At 43.8% G+C, this 21,275-nt stretch overlaps 1 protein-coding gene across 3 annotated transcripts in view; it reads right to left on the reverse strand.

The window, feature by feature from the left end:
- Nucleotides 1–8,684: 8,684 nt before the first annotated feature.
- CACNB3 (calcium voltage-gated channel auxiliary subunit beta 3) overlaps nucleotides 8,685–21,275 on the reverse strand; it is a 289,239-nt gene continuing 276,648 nt past the window's right edge. For all 3 annotated transcript variants that reach the window (XM_086963740.1, XM_086963737.1, XM_086963734.1), the window contains exon 13: nucleotides 8,685–14,328. In XM_086963740.1, the coding sequence (XP_086819866.1) occupies nucleotides 14,011–14,328 (318 nt within the window). In that variant the 3' untranslated portion in view covers nucleotides 8,685–14,010. The remainder of the gene's footprint in view (nucleotides 14,329–21,275) is intronic.

Genomic DNA, 21,275 nt, shown 5'->3' on the forward strand with positions numbered 1-21,275 from the left:
TTGGGTATGACGGGAGGGGGGATGAAGGGTGTGCGCAAGAAGAGAGTAAGAAAAGCCGTTGTCAATCTAATGAATAATAACGCGTTGGTAGACGTCTGGCTGGCATATAATTCCATAGGGACAGGTAGCACTTTTTATTCCGCACCTCATAAAAGTATAGTCAGACTAGACTACTTCTTAGTCTCCAGCCCATTAGTATCAGAAGTGAAAATAGAGATATTACCTCGAGTTTCCTCAGATCACAACCCACTGGTGTTGACTATCTTCCGGGACTGCAATATTAGTCACAAAGAGTATTACTGGACATTTGAAAGAGGGCTGCTCAGAGACGATGACTATGTTAGCAGAATGAAGCTATGGATTACACAGTTCTGGGAGGCAAACAGAGGTACGGCAAGCGCAGGCATGGTTTGGGACGCATTCAAAGCAGGGATAAGGGGGGAAACACTGGCCTATACTCTATATAGGAGTAAAAAGGAGAAAATGGAGTTAACCAGTAGGCTACAGGACCTAAGGAATCTAGAACAACAGCTCATCCAGCATGTTATAAATCAAGAACCTCTTGAGCAGGTCTTACTAGAAATAGAATTGAAGAAGGCAGAAACTGGGGAAAGATTGGCTAATAAAGCTGCGGCTAATTATCTAGCAAAGAAAGAAAAGTGTTACGAGTTTAATGAGAGGGTTGGGCACATGCTCGCAATGCGTACCAGACAGGACTTGGCAGCCGGGGAAATTAAAGAAATTAAGAATAAATGCGGGAAGGTTGTAACCAAGGTAGAAGAGGTGAGGGAGGTGTTTAGAGAATTTTATTCTGAATTATATGAGCAAGATGTGAGCAGCAAGGAAGATGAGATAGAGGACTATTTGGCTGATATCCCACACAAGGAACTCTCCCTGGAGGATAAAGAGACTTTAGAGGCACCACTAACTCTGAGTGAATTATATAACGCAGTGTCAAAACTCCCCTCGGGAAAGGCCGCTGGACCCGACCAGCTACCGGCGGAATTTTATAGGAAGTTTTGGGATACATTGGGGATAGACATGTTGGAAACATTAAGGCATGTACAGATAGGGGAGAATACACCACACTCATGGGCTGGTGCAAGTATAGTAGTTATTTAAAAAAAGAATAAACCGCATCTAGATCCGGGTTCTTACAGGCCGATCACGCTTATGAACGCGGATTCCAAAATATATTCCAAGGCTTTATCACAAAGACTTAGTAGAGTAATTGAGGGGTTGGTATATACAACACAGCATGGTTTCATACCAGGTAAAGGGACTACGGAACACACAAGGAGAATGGTTACCATATTGGATGTCATGGGAGCTGCAGGAGACCCTGCCTCAGCCATTTTCTTGGATGCAGAGAAGGCTTTTGACAGGGTCTCCTGGGGCTATTTGTGGAAAGCCTTGGAGTGGTTTGGGATAGGTACAGGCTATATACAGGCTATAAAGGCGTTATATGTAGCCCCAACAGCCAAAGTGAGGATCAATAGAGGGTATACAGAGGATATACATATAAAACGTGGTACAAGACAGGGTTGCCCGGCCTCACCACTGTTATTCGCCCTATATCTAGACCCTTTTTTGCGGAGGTTAGAAGGAAATCCGAATATTCTCCCGATTGGGCTACATGGCTATGCATATAAGACGCTTGCATATGCGGATGACGTGGCAGTGGTCACACCAGATCCAGAGTCAGCCATCACTGAAATCGAACTGGAGGCTACAATTTTTGGCATATTTTCAGGGTATTCATTAAATAAAGGAAAAACACAAATAATTAAAAACAAATGGGTAAACTATCATGATATAAGAATAGCACCTGAAGTCACTTATTTAGGGGTGAGGATAACGTCCGAGATAGATAGATTAGTCGAAATTAATATGAGACCATTGCTAGAGAAAATTAAAACAAATACAGAAAGAATGAATAACTTGCATTTGACATTAATGGGCCGTATAAATGTTATTAAAATGATAACATTCCCTAAAGTGCTGTATCTATTCAGATCCATACCCTTATATTTTGAAAATTGGTGGTTTAGTAAATTAGAATTGATTTTGAATAAATTCATTTGGGTGAAAGGGAAAACAAGAAGAGCATATAGACACTTAACGGTAGATAGGGAAAAAGGGGGCTGGGGAGCACCGGATTTTAGACTCTATTACTGGGCTACGGTATTACAATATAGTAAGGTGTTAATAGGTGGAGGAGGTTTGGAATACCCAACGGATAGTGAGAGGGGCTTACCTAATGTGTATGCCATATTGTTGGGGGAGGAAGCCGAGAATGGCCTTTTCAATACAACTGAATTCACGTATTTTAAACACACGAGATTTAAGACTCTCAAAGCAGTATATAGGGTGTGGAAAGGAGTGGCTAAAAAATTAGGTCTAGGCAGATTTAATAACTATACAAGATTATATACAAATAGTTCATTGCCGAGGGAGATCTTTAAGGACGCCACTATGTATGATTGGTATAATAAAGGCATAGTGCAGATAGGTAACTTACTGGATGGGCAGGGCAATATTAGGCAGTTTGGAGCACTCAAAGCAAAGTTTGGACTAGAGCATAGCAGTTTTTATAAATATTTACAAGTGAGGAGTTTTTTAACACAAAAACAAGGCGGCCCGTTCGGGCTGGGGAAATGCAAAATTATGGATTATATAGAAATAACCACCAAATGCACAATAAGACATCTGTATGCAGAATTGAAAGGAACCAAGTCAGATGAAAGGGCAAAATTTTCACAAAAATGGATGGAAAAACTGGGGTCAGGCTCAGAAACTTTCCAGGAGTCATTAGATCTGGGTAGAACGGTGCTATGCTCGGCAACCCTTCAATCGCAACACTTTAAAACACTATTTTCACTTTACCATACGCCGGCTAGAATTGCCCAGTGGGGTGGAACAACAGGAATAACTTGCCCACGATGCAACGCGAGTGGAGCAGATATTGTACATATGTTTTCACAGTGCCCACAGCTATTTACTTTAAAAATGGCGATTGAAGATTTTTTTGATAAAACGCTTAGGATTAAGATTAAGCTTCTAGATGAATTAATTATTTTAGGGGTAGTAAACACGATAGAAGCTATGCCAGTAGAGTTTATTTTTGTTTCGATAGCAGTGTTCCGCATCTGCATAGCAAGGAATTGGCTGAATAAGGCTCCTCCATTATTTACAGATTGGATTGCTAGCCTCCTCACAATTTATAATTTAGAAAAGGCAATATATGACAGGAAAGGTAGAAGGGCTAAGGCCTTAGGTAAAAAAATATGGCAACCAATTACGACGTGGAAAGCTAGTCGGATAAATCCAGAATAGTGCAATAGGGGTTTGATTTGATTGATTTATTTTTGAGGGCTGTTTTTTGGTTGATTACATCTGCTTATGATATGAAAATTATATTATATAAAAAAATGAAATGTATATGTATATGTACTATATAACCACCTGAGAAATTGGAATGTGCTGTAATACATATGTTGGAATATGTGGAAAAACTTTGGAAAAATTTAATAAATATGTTTAAAAAAAAAAAAAAAAAAAAAATACCATTCCAGATAATGTCTCTCCAAAACACACAATCCCACTCCATATAATTACAGTACACTCAATACCACACAATTACTATCCACATCATTACACTGCACACCATGCCACATTATTTCACTACACAGATCCAATCCAAGCCATTTAAGACTTGAAGATATGCAAATGCATATATTGCAAAACCATATATTGCAAATGCTTGTTTACCTTCAAATGCATCCCACCAGATCCTGTTCCTGGAGGGAGCTGCAATCCTTCTCCTGCCCCTGTGAGCTCTGTGCTGCCTAGTCCCTTCTAGTGTCCTGTGGAGAATGCTCTCTCGAGGGCCCCCACCCCATCCTCTTTCTGGGCCTGGCTCCTGGCTCTAACTGAAGAGAAACAATGTAACTTGTTACTTTGTTTCTCTTCAGTCCTGGGTTAGCAGGAGGACCTCAGAGCAAGCTGCAGACTGCAGCTGCTTTAGAGCAAGCCTCTCTCTCACAGCTCTCTACTGAAGAGCCGAGGGGGCCCCTTCACCTACTAAAGGCTGCCCCCCCCCCCACACCGCACCCCTGCCATGGGTCCAGAAACATGTCTGGTGGTTGCTGGCTGCCAAAAGCTAGTCAGAGACCACAGCAGGGTACATGTTTTAATAAATCCAACACTGGCATCAGTGTGGGTTTATTAAGAGGAGTTGTTTGGTACCAAACACTCCTGGGTTCAGTGAAGTCATCATGGAGCTGGGGAACTCAGGTTGTCCAGTTTCCAGCCCTTGTACTCTCTATGGCTTCTCTGGCACTTACAATATTAAGAATAGACTTAACTATTGTAGGGGCATATCTGCTCATGCAGATATGCTTACACCTGTGCTATAGTGCATCCTGCCTTCGGGCTTGTCAGTTCTGCAAAAGAGGTGACATACCTATACCTTAGGCAGTGTGCCATGTCAACGTTGTCACTTTTCTGCACCAAGGGATGTAGGCTGCAGTGGCAGTTTGCACTGCCTTGGTGAGGGGTCCCTAGGGGACTCTCTTCAGTCCCAGTGCTCTAAGTACCATGGGGTACCATTTACTAGGGACTTACAGGAGGGGCTGAAGTTGTGCCAATTGTTGTATAGTTTTAGGGAAGGAGCTCTGGCACAGGGGACCTGGTTGGCAGGGACCCTGTGTGCTTTCAATTGAAACTACATAATTCTCCAGGCAAAAAGTGGGGGTCTAACTATGTCAAAGGAGGAACTTTCTCACAGAGAGTGGATAAGGCAGAGCTTTTGATGTGGTGAGAGAATGACTAAGTGGGATTGGAGTGGTGGGTGATAGGGTGGGAGGGAATGTGTCAGTGGGAGAGAATGTGTCAGTGGGAGATTGAGTGAAGACGTGTCAAACCCAGAGTGAGTGAGGTTTTTCTTGAATAGTGCAGTGTCCTTGTGTAATGTAACTGGTGCTCATGTAAAGCGCTCCAATACCTTTGGGTCCAGTTTGTGCAATACAAAACTGCAAAAAAAGTGTGCTAGAGACTCCTTCACAGTTCAAACTGCTCATATATGGAACTAGGTTCACCCCACCATACAGAATAATTAAGAAGCATATAGAATTCCGGAAAGCATGAAGGACCTTTCAAGCACTTACATCCTAGTGAAACAGACACCTCCGTTAACAAACAAGGAAGGAAGGCACCCACATGCTTGACTGCATCTGCTCTCGCACTTTACTTCAACACCTCCTGCATATGTGCAGATACTAGCCCACTGAGCGATGTTTCATGACTGTCTCTGAAACAGTACACACAATCAAGCACGTCCAATATACATGCCCCCATAACAGTGCCACACTATGCACTCCGAAACACGCCATCAGAAACATGAAGTGAATCGAGTGCAATGCAGCAGGTCACACCACTTGCCGCGTAATCAAAACACTGTATTCTGCCTTCCCACGGGCACTGCCCTTTATATCCGACCACCTGAGGATTGGGCAGTGTCTTGTGCGAGCTGTGTGTCTGGGCAGGCAAGGCACTGGAAAATAAAAACATTCACTGGTTCTGCCACCTGTATCTTATGCAGTAGGGCTGCCAGGATCTCGACTGGAATCAGTGCTTGCTGTTTGCTAATTTAGATTCCTTCAGTGCGGAGTGCAGGAGTTTGCTAAGGAATACAGTGACTTCTGTACATTTTAAGATACGTCTGCAGCGATTTTGAGTTTATCCGACAATCAATCAATTAATTTCATCGCCACTGTGCATGCTGGGAGGTGTAGTTCCGTCACCAGGTGGGGCTTCTTTACCCGAGGATTCAGTTTCCCCCGGTTCTAAGCATGGGCGAATTTTGCGAATCTTGCGTTCGTGAATTTTGCGGATTTGCGAACTCGCAATCCGCAAAATCCGCGAATTCTCGCAAATTTTTTTTGTGTTTGCGCAGGTTTCTGCCAGTTCGCGAGGGTTTTGTACAATTTTGCAAACGCGAACTTACCTGTCGGGTCACAAGTTTTGCGAACTTGTTGTTTCTACGTGTCCAGCCTGTTTGGGACACTCTTCTTCATCACTGCCACTCTCTGTCACCACTGCCACTCTCTGACTACTCATGCCACCCTCTGGCCCACCCATGCCACCCTCTGTTTCATCACAGCACCCTCTGGTTGTCCAGTGTACATTATTGTGGCAAAGCAAAGCACACCTTCCCTGCCTCAAGTGACCTGAATTAATTTGGGGCTGATTAATGTGTCACAGAATATTTTTTTAGCTGGCACCTGCTTCCTTAGTGCTTCCTGATTAGTGATCTTTTGCACTTGCTAAGTGCTTTCATTGTTGCAAAATTAGTTACAACACCTGCCCTGCCCCAACTGACAATAATGAATTAGGGGCTGATTAATGTGTCACTGGATTTGAACTTCCAGCCTGGCTCCTGCTTGTCTGCCTTAGCTGTAATTCAGGACCTTTGTGTAACTATTCTGAGGGTCAGAGCAGGGTCACATAATAGTTGCAAGTAGGCAACTGAACTCTGGAGGGGCCCCTCAGGAAGCACTACAGGAAATGGCTACTAATGATGAGCTTGAACTTTTGAACCTGGTAAGTAGTTTCAGTTTTGCTAAGATCGTATTTCTGCAATTTAGCGCTTATTCGCGGGGCGCGAAGTTGAACTGGGAAGCCGCGAACTCACGCGAACAGTGCGAGCAAGCCATAAAATCCGCTGCTCGCGGATTTGGCGGGAAATTCGCGAATCTCGCGGATTGGGAATTTACCGAAAATCCGCAAAATCCGCGAGCGTAATGGATTTTCCGCCCATGCTTACCCGGTTCCCCCGTTCTGTCATGCATTTGTGAACTCTGAGTTTAGACTTCGGTCTCGAGTATGCATACCCCCCCCACTCCTCCCTTTCGCTGCTGAATGACCCAGTGTCCCACGCGATTCCCAGCTGAAACCTTGATTTTTGCAGCACAGCAGATGAAACAATGTTACTTGAAGTGTAGGATTGCCTCGGTCACCATAGAAACGAGTCAGTCACTTCCCCCAGGCCCAGACAACAGACTAGTAAAATGTGAATCCCCTGAGCAGCTAGAGCGCAGCAAGCACCGCTCACAGCTGCTTTTATAACAGCAGAGCGTCTCATTGATCCCACAGTGTAGAGGAGCTTTCTAAATGCGTGACTAATGCATATTAGTGCAGTGATGAGGACTTCAGCGCTAAAATGCATTAGTCTAACCCCTGATGCGTGGTACTTGGCAGGGCTGTACCGTACCAGCTTGAATCTTATTTAGCTGCTTTAGGTTCTCAACATCAACGTGCATCATAGATGACACAAATCATTTTCTTTAATCTACAGAAGATCTGAGTTTAGGTGTTTGCCACAGGAGGTAAACTGTGTTTGCTTTGCCTTACATTGCGGGCCATTGCTTCTGGGAACCTTATACCACACCATGAGCTCAGTTGTTCCAAAGTGCTGTTGTCCATTCTCTTTTGGATACTTTGTAGCAGCCTCATGCTAGCTTCTTTTTCTAGAGCGCTGGAGCGGGACTGCCACCTATCTCTCAAGTCTCCCCTGGCTTGTTCATATGTCAAAGTAAGAGTTTTCTGCTCTCATATCTATACCCACTTATGTTGTCGACCAGCACCATGGCATCACAAAGTTCACCAAAAACAATCACCACCCACACACACTCATCTGGACATCTCTGGCAAATGTTCCAGGATGCGAGGGGCAACATGTCAACAACGATCTTGACCGACTTTCCTCTCATAAGCGCTCCTTATTGGCTGACTGTATTATTATAGCAGTGTTTATCTTTGGAGTATCTCCTGGTGCCGGTTTAAATGGATGGTCTTGAGCAGCTTTTAGCTCAATTGCTGCAGTGAACACAGCCTTGCAAGGAAGCAGCTACTTTCTTGCAAGGCCAATTTTTACAAGGGTGCTTCATGTCTGTAGATTTTTGTACTTGACCTGCTGTGCCAATTGCCCATAAAGCTCGAGCAGGGGTTACGTAACCCCCAAATAGAATTTCAGTATTTACTACTGGAAAAAGTGTGGGGCACTGGACATTTACCTCAGGACAACATCGCCACTTAATTTTTAAAACCGACTTAGGACTCTCAGAAAGTTTTTTCATAGCCACGCTCAAGGACTCAAACCAAAGAGTCCCCAGATACTTTTGTTTTCCAGATCTCCATCTTTACTGGGCAAGATTTATTGATAGTAGTAGAAGTAGGACATTTTTCTCATGCTGCTGGAGCAGGATGGGAAGAACAATGACTCTCCTTCCACTCTTTGGTGCACACGCAGAGACCTTTTTTCGTGCACTTTTGTATCAGGTTAGAAAACAGTGGATAGACCTCATCGTAACATACCGGACTTGTGTCCAAGGTGCAGTCCCCAGGCTAAGACTCATCCACTTCAGTTATTGGTACAAGAATCTTTAGATATAACCAGGTCAGTGAGAAGTACTTCCTTGGCTGTCCTCAAGATGGTTTTGCAGTTACAAGACAGCAATCCTCCACTCGTTTGTAAGTTGGACTATTAATAAGCTCTCCTGAAATAACGAGTAGCTGATGGAAAACTACCTAAACTAATGTTAAAAGCACATTGCAAGAACAGGAACAAATTATAACTCCCGCTTTCATACAACAAAAGTACTTTACAGATAAAAAATGAAGTTATGAACTTTACTTAGTAATAGTTGAAGTAAAAACATAGATCATAGAATTTGTTTAATTAGAGCCTTTTATCTAAAGTGGTACCACATCACAGAGCAGAGTAGAAGAGCCACCCACTCTACTAATATCACACGTTGAATGTAAGCAACAGGCTAGACTAGTCATTGTCTATCACTTTACATTTCCAAGGGAAGCCCTACAAATCGAGTTTTCCCACCCGACAGTCTGTGGCTCAAGCCCTTGACTACGTATAGTGCTTTAATAATGTGTTCACAGCATTAAATCCTACGTCGCCGTTCGCGTCTTGGTGATGGTGATAACAAGCTTTCCTCTCTGCTTCGAAGTATCTTCAGTAAGAGGACCATAGAGATCCAAAATAGTTCCATCCCTCGTCGTCTTTGGGTGGTCGGTACGCTTGTTCCTGGGCGCAACCACCAGCCAGCTTGCATTCCCCCATGATTGATTTGTGTCACCCCAACACTGAATTTTGAAAGTGAAGCAAGACTCTCAGCAAACCTGTTGAGATGTTAATGGTATGGTTGTGTATGTGTGAATATGGGCTAATCAAGCTGATAAATGTCTTATTTACATGCTCAACATGAACATCTCGACGATAAATGCTGTCATGAGAACTAGGGAAATTCTAATGGTTTGTAATAGATCTCACCACTGTCTCAGAAGTCTCTGCGCATGAACTATCATTGATGACATCCGGCTCAAAGGCGCCAAGTAACCTGAGCTTCATAGGGACTGATGTAGCGGGTGATCACAGGACGCACTATGGCTTGCTTGGCTGGGGAGTTCAAGGGATTAAAATCCATGACCTGCCTGAAGATTGGACTGTGCCAGTGGTCGACCTGCCCAACAGAGCCCATGCTTACTTCTTAGTCCCAATTCTCCTATGCAATGAGCGGGTAATGGATCATGCCATTGTAGTGAGGAAGGTGGTGGAGCATGCCACTGTGCAATGAGGGGGATAATGAAGCACGTCACTGTGAAGAAGGGGTATTAGAGCATGCCACTGTGCAATGAGGGGGGGCGACAAAGCCCACTGTGCTTGGAAAGGGGTAACAAAGCATGCCTCTGCAATGGTAGGGGTATTGGAGTATGCTGTCCTGTAATCACAGGTAATAGAGCATACTACTGTGAAATGTACGGGTAACTAAGATCTCATTTGTGCAATCTGTGCAGTGATGGGGATGGGTCATTCATTTGTGTCAATCTAGACAGAAATGAGGTATGCCACACTACAATAGTGTTAAAGAGCCTATCCCTCGTGGGGGTGGCTTAACAGACCATGCCAGTGTGTAATAGAATGGCTAAACAAGTACCCACAGTACCACGTGGGGTGCAGAATCATACAACTGTGCTTACACTCCTCTACTATGCACCATTGAAGAGTATTACATTGGAATTCACTTTGCCATGAAAGAAATAGTGCATTCCACTGCGAACGTCGTCGTACTATGGTGGGCAAGGTGGCGCACTAATGTGTTAAATGAGGTTGGTGTTTCTGCAGCATAATATGTGGGAGTTTCTAAGTGCTTGTTTCCTTCTCACTCCGCCGCTCAAACTAACAGAAAAATGGCAACAACTTAAATCTTTTCATTAAATCAAAAATTTAGAGTTATGTTTTTTGTGGGCTATGAAGTTTTTCTATGGTGCTTTGGCCATGGTAGTGGAGCTATCAACAGAGTCATGGCGGGGAGCATCTCTTTGTGCTATGTGGGTTGGGTAGGCGCTGAAACTTGGATTGTGCGGTTGTGAAGTTTAGAGTGATCCACTGCACCAAGTTTGGGGGACAGCTTGCCACAATCAAGGTGTGGCCTTTTTAGTGCATTTTCTTAAGGGCACCTAAGTCGTGCCTTATTAGAGATAGCCGATCCTTTGTGCCACAGTTTTGTGGAAAGTTTGGGGCAAGTGTTCCATGAAGCCAAAGGCACGTTTCAGTCAACCTTCTTTAGGCAGTGAAACATTCCAGCGCATTACAGTGGTGGAAGAAAATGGAGACAGTGTTGAGCCACGGAGAGAAAGGCAAAGGAGAACCAACTCGATGTGCTTTAGGCCAGTGTGATAAAATGGCGTCAGTTTGAATCCTGATGTGGAGGCCCTTCTGATGTTGCAGTGTCCCTGAGCAAAGGCCTCTCTGGGGGTGGTTACGTGTTTGAGGTCCATGGCTAAGAAACTCTGTCCTTTGCAAGGGCAGCCAAGCCACGTCTCTTTGATGGTGAACACAAACGCTCAGATTGACATGCGTGGCTTGAAGACCCACAATCCCACTCCTTGAGATTACACATCTGAGTATCTTGCCTTGTTGCTGCCCTGCACTCAGGTTGTACATTTTGTGTGGCTGTATTTCTGACTGCTTTGACACAGCTCTCAATGGTATCAGTCTCCAGTACAGGAGTATGCTGATACGATACTCCCTCTGGTATCCCTGTCTTGTGCCAGGCTGTGCTCAGACAGCCCTCTATGTGTTGTTGTCCTCTTTCCCCACCTTAATGCACTCTACTCCCTTTGCTATCATTTGTGAGGTCCCATACAGGAGACCTTCAGCGGGCCCGAGGGCTTGTGCAAGCTGCCGACTGGCTCTGCCCCATCTAGCTGCTGCCCCCTGTACTGTAATTAGTTCAGATTTACTCTGTCTCCCAGGTCCCCATCTTCTATGGATTCCAGATCACTACCACAGAGGCCCATGTCTGTCTCCTGTGCGTTAAACCATCCCCCACAGTCTCCGTGAGGTACAGCCCGGATACAGAGCCACCACGAGGGTTGCAACAAATAGCTAGAAATACACCAAACAGTTTATCCCTTCCCTGTCTTCCACATTAATGAGGTTCCACTACGAGCAGAAACTGGTGCTCTGCTGCTCTACGTATGCAACAACTCCGACTGGGTTGGTGGGCTTCGAATTGTGCACACAGGCTGACCATACGTCAATGTGATGCCATTTTACCCTTGTTCTTCTCGCTCAGCCCGGGTTGCCCTCCTTCAGCCACTACCAGGAAGGTTTTGCAGTAGCAGCACCTCATTTCTCCATTCCTTCTCCAAATAATACAAAGCTAGCCATAAAAAGCAGACTACCCTGTCCATTTATGTAGGCCTTATTCAAAGTGTCTTTAGGATGCTGCATGTTTGGTACAATGCCTGTCCTCCACAGTCTCCTGAATATATCTGCTTCCTCTGTCCTGCTCTGCTTAATGGGAGTGTGGGGACAAAAATTGCGACTGTCCGTTTTCCAATTCGTGGTGGGTGATCTGTTGTCTTTACAGGGCTCTAGTGCTCGCTCATGCTCTGCTGGATGTGGTTGTGGTGCATCCGCATGTCAGCTGTATTGTTTGCCCTCATTTCTCCTTAGGGCACCTAACAGTGGCGTCTGCTTTGCAATTGGCCAGCAGTGCCGCAATATATGTGTTGGTGTATCAGGTGACCTAGCTTTTAGAGTTTGCAAGTTACTGAATAAAAATGATCAGGTGACCTAGCTTTGAGTTGTTGCAAATTACTGACTAAAAATGATCAGGTGACCTAGCTTTGAGTTGTTGCAAGTTACAGACCAAAAATGATCAGGTGACCTAGCTTTGAGTTGTTGCAAGTTACAGACCAAAAATGATCAGGTGACCTAGCTTTGAGTTGTTGCAAGTTACTGACCAAAAATGATCAGGTGACCTAGCTTTGAGTTGTTGCAACACAGAACCTCTAGAAACTACCCTCTGGAAGCTACCACAATGTGACTTGTGCATAGAATGCATATCTCTTACCCTGTAGATGGAGATCCGAGATGCTGCGGGCACTGGTTGCTGTCATATTGAACATAGTTTTTTCTTGATGGCTGGCAAAAGGCCAGATCTGTTTACAGTTTTTATCATAGCTACATCAACCTAAGTAGTATAGGAATGCTGCAGCTGCGGCCATGCTCTTCCTCAGACCAGCATGTAGCCTAAGGCCCATGCATTCTGTGCAAACATAAGCAGATGGGATGATGCCATTCACTGGCACTAACTCCCCATGCCCGTGTCCTTCCCTGCTGCCAGTGTTTGTGCATCAGCAGCCAGCACAATATTTCTCCCTGTACCCGACGGTGCTGAATCACTATTCTCTGTGCTGCTATGCTCCTCCTTCTCCTGTCTGTGCTCAGAATGGACAATACTGCGTGCATGTGGGATCATCTTGGGTTCTAAGCTGTATCATAAGCTGTCTCAACATGTGCCCCCTTTAGCTTGTGCCCTGTGGTGACTCAGAAGATGCATCTTTTGCTTCTCTAGTCTGTGCCCTGCAACATCTCAGCTTGGACCATGTACCACCTTAGTTTTGCATCTTGTGCCCCTTCCACTTGCATGTTGTGCGGTGGCATCTGGCATTTTGTGCTAGCTTAACCTGTTAACTTTGCACCTTTAGCCTAAGTCTGTGGTGTCCCAGTCTGCACTTTTTCCACTTTAGCCTGCACTTTAAGCTGCCCCCGCCGGTGTCCTGTGCTGCCCTGTCGTCCTTCCTGCTGACAGGAAGCTGCAGTAACCATGAGGTCTTGGCAGCTGGGAGTTCCTAGCAAATTTTCGTCTTCTGGATCAGAATACAAGGGCATGTTTGAGGGAAGGATGCATCATAAGCTGGCCTGGGCCCAAGTCTGTTATCTTGGTTATGGGAAGCTGCTGTTGAGTCATGGGCTGCTTTAATCTCTGGGTAGGGGAATTGAGGGGGTCTCTGCAGACTTGGGGGTAGCTGTCTGTGGCCTAGGCCTGTCCTCGCTCTGGGTCAGGGCTTCAGGGGCTGGGTTATCACAAGCTGCACATGGCCTTTGACCTTATTCCTAGCTCTGGACCAGTGTACCATTATCTGGGTTATCAGCAGTGTGCCTTGTTCATTGGTCAATCATCCTGCTACGCCAGTGTGTCGGACCCTGTGATCAGTAGCCATGCCCTGCCCGTGGCCTGCTATTTCAAGTGAATCAGTGTGTCTTGAGCTTTGACAACAGTAGCTGCCCTGGCATGTGGCCTGTTCCTCGCTCTTGATCATCGTGTCTAGGTAGTTTAGCAATATCGGTCCCTGGCCTTATCCTGTTTCTTGCTCTGGGTCATGTTGTCAAGGATTGGGCTATTAGTGGCTATCCCCGTTCCGTGTTTTTTTTTCCTAACTCCAGATCACAATATGGAGATGGCTGGGATCTCAGTAGCTGTCTCGGGGTCATGACCTGTCCCATCTTCATCTGGGTGTGGACGGTCAGTAGCTGTCTCTGGTCCTTACTCCAGTCTGAGTTTGGAAGACTGGGTTGTTAGTAGCTATCCCTGGCCTGTTCTTTGTTCTGGGTCGGGGTATCAGGGCTGGGATAGGTTATCAGTAGCTGTCTCTGGGCCAAGGTCGGTTACGTTGCCAGTTCCTCTCATTGTGGTCCTGTTCGCAGCCTCGCTCCAGCAGCCGGTCCTGGGAGTCATGCCCATTGGTGCCATGCAGCCCGCTGTCGTGCTGCCGGTGGGGCTGGTAGAGATCTGGGTAGGCATCGGAGTACTCTTCATCCAGATGGCGAGAACTGCGCTGCGATGAACCAGCCGTCCAAGTCTTCCTGGAGCTCTCGCTGGCCTCATCCGACTGCATCAGGCTGTCCCGCTCTAGTGGGGAATGCTCCCCGGCCCGGTCTCCCATCAGCTGCTGGGTCTGTGAGGTGGGAGGTAAGAAGGCAAGAACACATAACTTAGAATTGAACATTTATTAAAATACAAAACAAGGACTGCTCATTTAGTTTATTACATTTACTTTGAAGGTTAGGGTAAGTATTAGGGTTACTTTATGGATAATTATACAATTTAAATTCATTTTATTTAAATTAAGGGTTCATGTTAGTAGAACAATTAGATTATGGATATTTATTTAATGTTGATGTTATCTAATTTAAATTGATTAAAATTTAGAATTATTATTATTGTTGCTTTGAGGGTAAATATATATATATATATATATTTTTTAACCGATTAGTATTAGGGTTAAGTTAAGGATATATAAGAGATAAAGTACCCTGCCATACATTATAAGGATATTGCAAGTCATCTAGACGTTCAATAACCATATCGAGGAACAAGGTCGACTTTCCTAGAATCATCTAGGGAGTGCACATAATAAACATGCTCTTTCTGCTTGTCAATGCAAGATGGAAAAATAGAGCAGAAGAAAGAAACGCAATGCTTTGAGGACGAAAGCTGAGCTCCTTCAGAAGGTTTTGGAACTCCGAGGTGACTTGCGATATCCTTATCATAAACGTCAGGGGGGTACTTTATCCCAGATAATCCATGGTCACACCATCACCTTTCTGCAAACCCCTTAAAGCCGTGGTGCGTAGCTCTTATATATGAAAGAGAGATTGTTTGCAAATAAAGAAATATAGAATTTCTAGTGCAAAATTAAACACAACAAAAACCTGTTAGATATTTGTTGCAAAAAGATATTAGAAACGGTTCAATACCAGTCAGTTTAAAAAAAAAGCTGCTGTAGCTTGAAATATGTAAAAACATGCAGAAAGATTCAAACTTTTTTATAATTATGCAAGGAGTGCAAAAAATAAACATTTTCTTTCTGCTTGCCACTGCAAGATAGAAAAATGAAGCAGAACAAAGAAAAGCAATGTTTTGTTATCGTTGCTTTAAACCGCTACTTTATTTATGCTCCATGACCTTATCTTCCTTTAATTTAAGCTTCTGGATTTGGCAGCAGGCATTGTGACTTCAGAACTCAATTGTAATAGCTTATTACAGTTGAGCACTGGTGTATTTTCTTTATAAATGGTGACTGGGTACCAGGAGCGTAACAAAGCTTGAGGGGGCCCCCTTCCAAAGTACATGGAAGGGCCTCTCCCCTCGCCCGCCACCTAGCACTTTTGCTGAGGGGGTCCCCTGGAGCTCGGGGGACGCACTGCGGGGCTTATGTTACGCCACTGCTGGGTCCGTCACAAGTCACAGGTCATAAATAAATTAGAGACCGGCTTTTGTACAGGGATTGCAGAATCTAATGGATTATATAAGGCATAAAGTACCCTCTGCCATACATTATAATGAAACTTTAAGTTCTAGAGGAGCTGCATTACCTTGCAGTGGAATGAGGCAGAAGGCTGAGTTCCTTTTTGAAGTCATGGAAATCCGAGGTGACTTACAATATCCTTTTAAGTTATGGAACAGGGTAATTTACTTCCTATAATAGAAGGTCCTACACATTACCCATCCCCCCAAAAGCTTAAATCCTTAGTCTCCTGCTCCTTCAGTTGAATATGGTTGCAAAAATGAAGAATACATTTGGACTCTGTTGTTCAAAATTAAACATGCCAGTATAAAGACGGTGAATTGTTGAAAAACCCCAAAGTAAGCAGTTTAATTTGTCACTTTCCTAATTGGTATCAGTAAGATGTGTGGTGATGAACTGAGACTGTACAAAATGTAAACATGATGCCACACGTGTCTCCTTTCAGCTAATGACTTTTTTATTGCAGGTACATTGATGAGTACACTTGGAAACTTTTTGTTTTTTACATTGCAATTCTAATTCTCCTCCTTGACCTACATTTCACCCTGGCTGTTGACTCCTGCAGTAGACCTTGGGATGTCACAGCTCAAATGCAACAAATTATTACAGTTGAGTGGCAACATCATTTTCTTATCATATTATTATGTGATGAGACAGCTAGATAGGAATAAGAAAATCGGAGGCATGTTTTTATACCGGTCGACAGTAGGCTGTTATAGTTAGGACCTATTTTCCATAGCAATAGTGTTTTTGTTTTGCCAATACCTTTGGCACTATTTGACGAAACTTCACAACATTTTCAAAACTTGTACGCTAATTTGTTCAGCTGCTATGTGAACAGTCTTTGGGTGGTTCGTCAAGCGGGGGCTTAGAAACAGGAGTGGTCCTAAAACAGGTTTTTCCATGCAATTTCCCCTAGGTATTTTGAACACGACCACACCACGAATCACTAGGCGCATTACACCAAATTTGGCAGAAAGCTAGCTGTTGGTCAAGTAAGTGTGCTTTTTGTGATTTGGTGTAAATCCTTTCAGTAGTTTTAGAGATATCATCTGAAAACCAAATTTGTATATCTAGGGACACGGACCCTCTGCGGATCCACCCGCAGTAAAAACGTGGGTGTGCACAACAGAGCAGGGTCCTGATTGGCTGGCCGTAACCTGACAGAAAAGTTGTGGCTGCCATTTTATACATTGGAAATCTGTTCCTGGGGCTGAAAAGTTGCTGTATACTAAACAAAGGGGTCAGGTGAGAGCTTTCCTGACCCCTTGTGTATGTTATAAATGAGAGGAGAGCATGTTTAATGGGTAGGAAAGTGCCAGAATTTTTTTTGCCATGTCTGAGATCTGCAGAGGTCTCACGGGGCTGAGCGCGGCCCCCCAAGTAAATCCACGACGGAGCTGCAAACCGAATATACATATATTCTCTCACATCACACTCTGACACCCATACACACCCACACAAACACTCACACCCAGGAGCTCTAGCACCCACTGTGACACCCAGACAGACATCCATACTGACACTGCCATACCCAGAGACACTCATACCCACTCTGACACCCATACAAACACTCCCACACCCAGTGACACACAGACACTCGCACACCCACCCACAGACATACATTCTCACACCCACTCACACATTCAGACAAGCATCCACTCTGACACTAATACAAACTCTCTCACACTCACACCCAAACACTGACACCCATTCACACACACACAGTCATACACCATCTCACAGATTGACAGGGACAGTCAGACATCCATTAACAGACACACTTAGATTCTCACAACTAGCCACAAACACACATATTGTTAGAGTGATGAACCACTGACATAAACAATAAGACATTCTGTAGTGTTAGTGTAGCGTGTATTGGGTGAGTGCTTTTGGTTTGTGAATCCACAATGGATCCATGGATCCGCATGAGATTTAAGGAATTGCAATAGAACATTTTAAAATACTGTCTTTAGTGAAAGGGTCGGCTCTGAAAAGAGCCTTTGTGTTTATGATGTGTAGATGATGACTACACATACTACAGGATGCAGTCTTTGAAGTTCTTGAGGAACACCCTGTTGCTTTCTCTGTCAAGTCAACACCATTATTGCTATAGATACCCTCCATGTCAAAGCGTAATTTGTTGTTATAGATGGAGCCCATGTTGTGGTTTCTGAGGAATGCAGAAACAGTTCTATCAACATGTTTTCAGGCTTTGTTTCTCTGTGGACAGAATTTGTTTGCCCACTTCCATTTCTGCCTTTGGAAAATGCTAGATAACACCAAGGCAGTGTGAGGGAAAATTGTTATTAATTGGGCAAAGGTATCCTTCATTAGGATTTCCAGTCCAACCCCAGTAAGTGTTCTGAGGTCATTGCAAGCACAGTGCCAAATCTAGGGTCTGGATGTTAGAAAGCCTCAATGCTTTCAACCAAAGGCAGCAATTGATGCCACTTTAACCCTCTGGCCAACCCAAGTAATGGCCACATTAGGCAAATCCAAGTCCTTGTTAATGCCACTCTTTCTAGCACACTCTCTAGCCCAAAACACAAAGCTACGACCTAGAATCCACACACTAGCCATTTTAAAGGCAAGAGGAGTAGCTCACAGGAGAGGGCTTGAGCAGAATGAGACAGTTTTCAAAATAAAGTCAGTTAAAATGGAGGACAGCACCTAATAAAAAAAATATGATTGTATGGTGTAAATATGCAGGAAGCTAAAATTAGGTAGTGATTTTGAGAAACATATAACTAGATCTGTGATTGGTTCTGGATATAAATGTTATTTGACGATATGCTTATATTTCCAAACAGTCAACCGGTTCTGGATAAAAAATGTTATGCTATTTGGGGACATGCTTATATTTCCAAACAGTCAACCACTCTTGCCGTAGTTGAATTTGAAGCTAGTATGCTGAACCTTTGGGCTACTGATACAAGAGAGTGTTCAAAAGGGGGTTGCTATGGAAACTGAGTTAAAGCAGTGTGGAAGGAAGGGTTCTGAAGAGACTATACTTTCAAATGAAAAAGAGGATTAGACACATTCCTTATTTTGGAAGAGTTATTTTCTAAATCAGTACTTTCTTATGAAGTTAAATATAGGTGCAAATTTATAGTATATAATGTTAAACGGTTTAACCGACTACTACTCAAATTTGTGAATCGACCGCAAAGTTACACGGGAACAATTCTGAGCTATGCGGAGGACTCATGGAGAAAAACAACTAAATTGGGCTTCTTAGGAGGAAACATGGAAAGGGTTAAAGAAATACTGACTATTTAGAAGTGATATAACAAAAAAGAAAGATGAAAGGAAGCCTGTGATTTGTTAACTAGAGCAGCATAAGTAAGAGCACATGTGGAGGAATAGCCATTTTACCTGCTTTTCTACTGAGAGAGGAGGTGGTTTACAGGAGTTCTGACTGGAGATTTCAAATGAAAACAGATGTTACCAGACATATAAATAAAACTGAGAGAACAGCAAATAGTACTACGCACCGCCAATATCTCCTACCACATCTATGCAGATGACACCCAGATCTATATCAAAATATCTTCCCTGGAGGCGATGTTTTCCCTGAAGGAGGCCGTGAAGTTGGCGGTCTAATGGCTCACCTCTAACCAGCTCAAACTAAAAGCACAAAAAACAGAATTCGTTCTAATCTCCCCACCAAAAACCAACCCTGACATTTGGGAATGGACTAAGTCGATCACAGCCCTAAACTGCCCACAGACCATAGTGAACTGCCAAATCCCTTGGAATAACCATGGACAGCAGCTTGAATATGTGTGACCACATCAACTTGATGGCCAAAACCGCCAGGTTTCACCTGAGCTATATAAGAAAACTAAAACCTTTCCTTGACACTCCTGACCTAAAAATGGCAGTCCAGGGACTAGTTATCTCAAGACTCTAATATGGATGCTCTACCCTTTCTGGCCTAACCCAAGATCTCCGTGGCCCCTTTAAAAGCCTGCCTCAACACTGCAGCCAGGCTCCTAACAGGTTCTAAAAGATTTGACTACATCTCACCACATCTGAATTGGCTTCCCCTTGAGGTCAGAATCCAACTTAAACGGGCATGTATCACTCACAAGGCTCTATACACTAAATCCCATGCATTTCTCACCCAGAAACTTGTGGTATCTGGAGAAGCCAGAAACTCTCGGTCCTCCAGAGACCTCTTGCTCCATCCTCCGCGCTGTCTCAAGGAAAAAACGTACACGTGTGCATTTTCTGGGGTCGCACCAAGAATCTGGAACTCATTCCTGCCCGCCATTAGAAGAATTCCGTCTCTGGCACGTTTTAAAAAGGAAGCCAAAACCTTCCTAATGGGCAAATTCTTCTCCTAATTCTTGCATTGCACTCACCTCAGCAACCTTTTTTCTATTCTATTACTACCACACCTTGGACTGACCAGATGCTATCCACCCGCCACCTACGGGCACCCCACCCTTAGACTCTTGGACCTTCGTTCTTGTAAAATGTATGTACTTGTTTTTATCCCAAATGTTCCACCCACCTACCTAAGTCTTTTTGTATACAACCTGTTAACCCTGTAAAGTGCTCTGATACCCTAATGGGTCAAGTCCGCGCTCTATAAAACACAAGTAAATAAATAGCTTTTAGAGGTATGTTAATTAGGTTGTAGATTATAAAAGTCAATTTTGAAACAAATAGAGAGTATATGTAAACTGAAAGAAAATGTGTAGCTTCTAGACACCATATAAGAAGGGAAAATAGAAAGGTGCTTGGAAATAGAAAGGTGTTTGGATGAGAACGTTAACTAAAAATACAGTTAGCAGGAAAGGAGAAAGAGGAGTTTGTACACTGAATGAATATTAATTTTATTATGCTAGTATAAATGAATGTGTTTAAAATTAATCCTGTGCGTAGTTTGTGTAGTAGCACTACACGTAGCTGCACGTAGTATACTTTGAACTACACGTAGTACACAAACTGCGTAGCGTAGCTGATGACACTGTGTACTTGTTTGCACTGTGCAATAATTGCAAATGGCAACTTGCACAGTGCCAGTTATGATAACATGAGTATCTCTGTCTTTGTATGCTAAAGAGCATATAGTGCTTTCACAAAAGTGAAACTGAAAAATTAGCAAGCAGTGAGAGAGGTGGTGATTTTGGGATCCTCCCAAACCTAGGGAGAGAACAAAGCAGATGCCTTGAAAACAAAAAGCACATCTTGTTGAACAATTCGGTGGGGGCCCTATCCTCTTAGGACCACCCCAGGCACAGTTATTGGCAAAAAAAAATCCCAACCAAAGGCCCTGCAAAGCATTATGGAACGAGATTAGCAGTGGGCAGTGAATATTATAGTATCCAATATCAAAATCATTCTACAAAGAGCTGCGACTCAAATGCAAAAGCTTCATGAAAGGGACTCAATGCTTTAGCATTTGACTCGTGAGTGACATCTAGTAACGACTAGTGGAACTGCAGCTTGATGTAAGAATAATTTCAATGCTTTTGCATTTGACTCGTGAGGGACATCTAGTAACGACTAGTTGAACTGCAGCTCTTTGTAGAAATGAAAAATTATTGGACAATGCGTAACGGGAACTGTAAAAGATT

This window comes from Lissotriton vulgaris, chromosome 1_1 (genome assembly GCF_964263255.1).
Source record: "Lissotriton vulgaris chromosome 1_1, aLisVul1.2, whole genome shotgun sequence".
Taxonomy (NCBI): Eukaryota; Metazoa; Chordata; class Amphibia; order Caudata; family Salamandridae; genus Lissotriton; species Lissotriton vulgaris.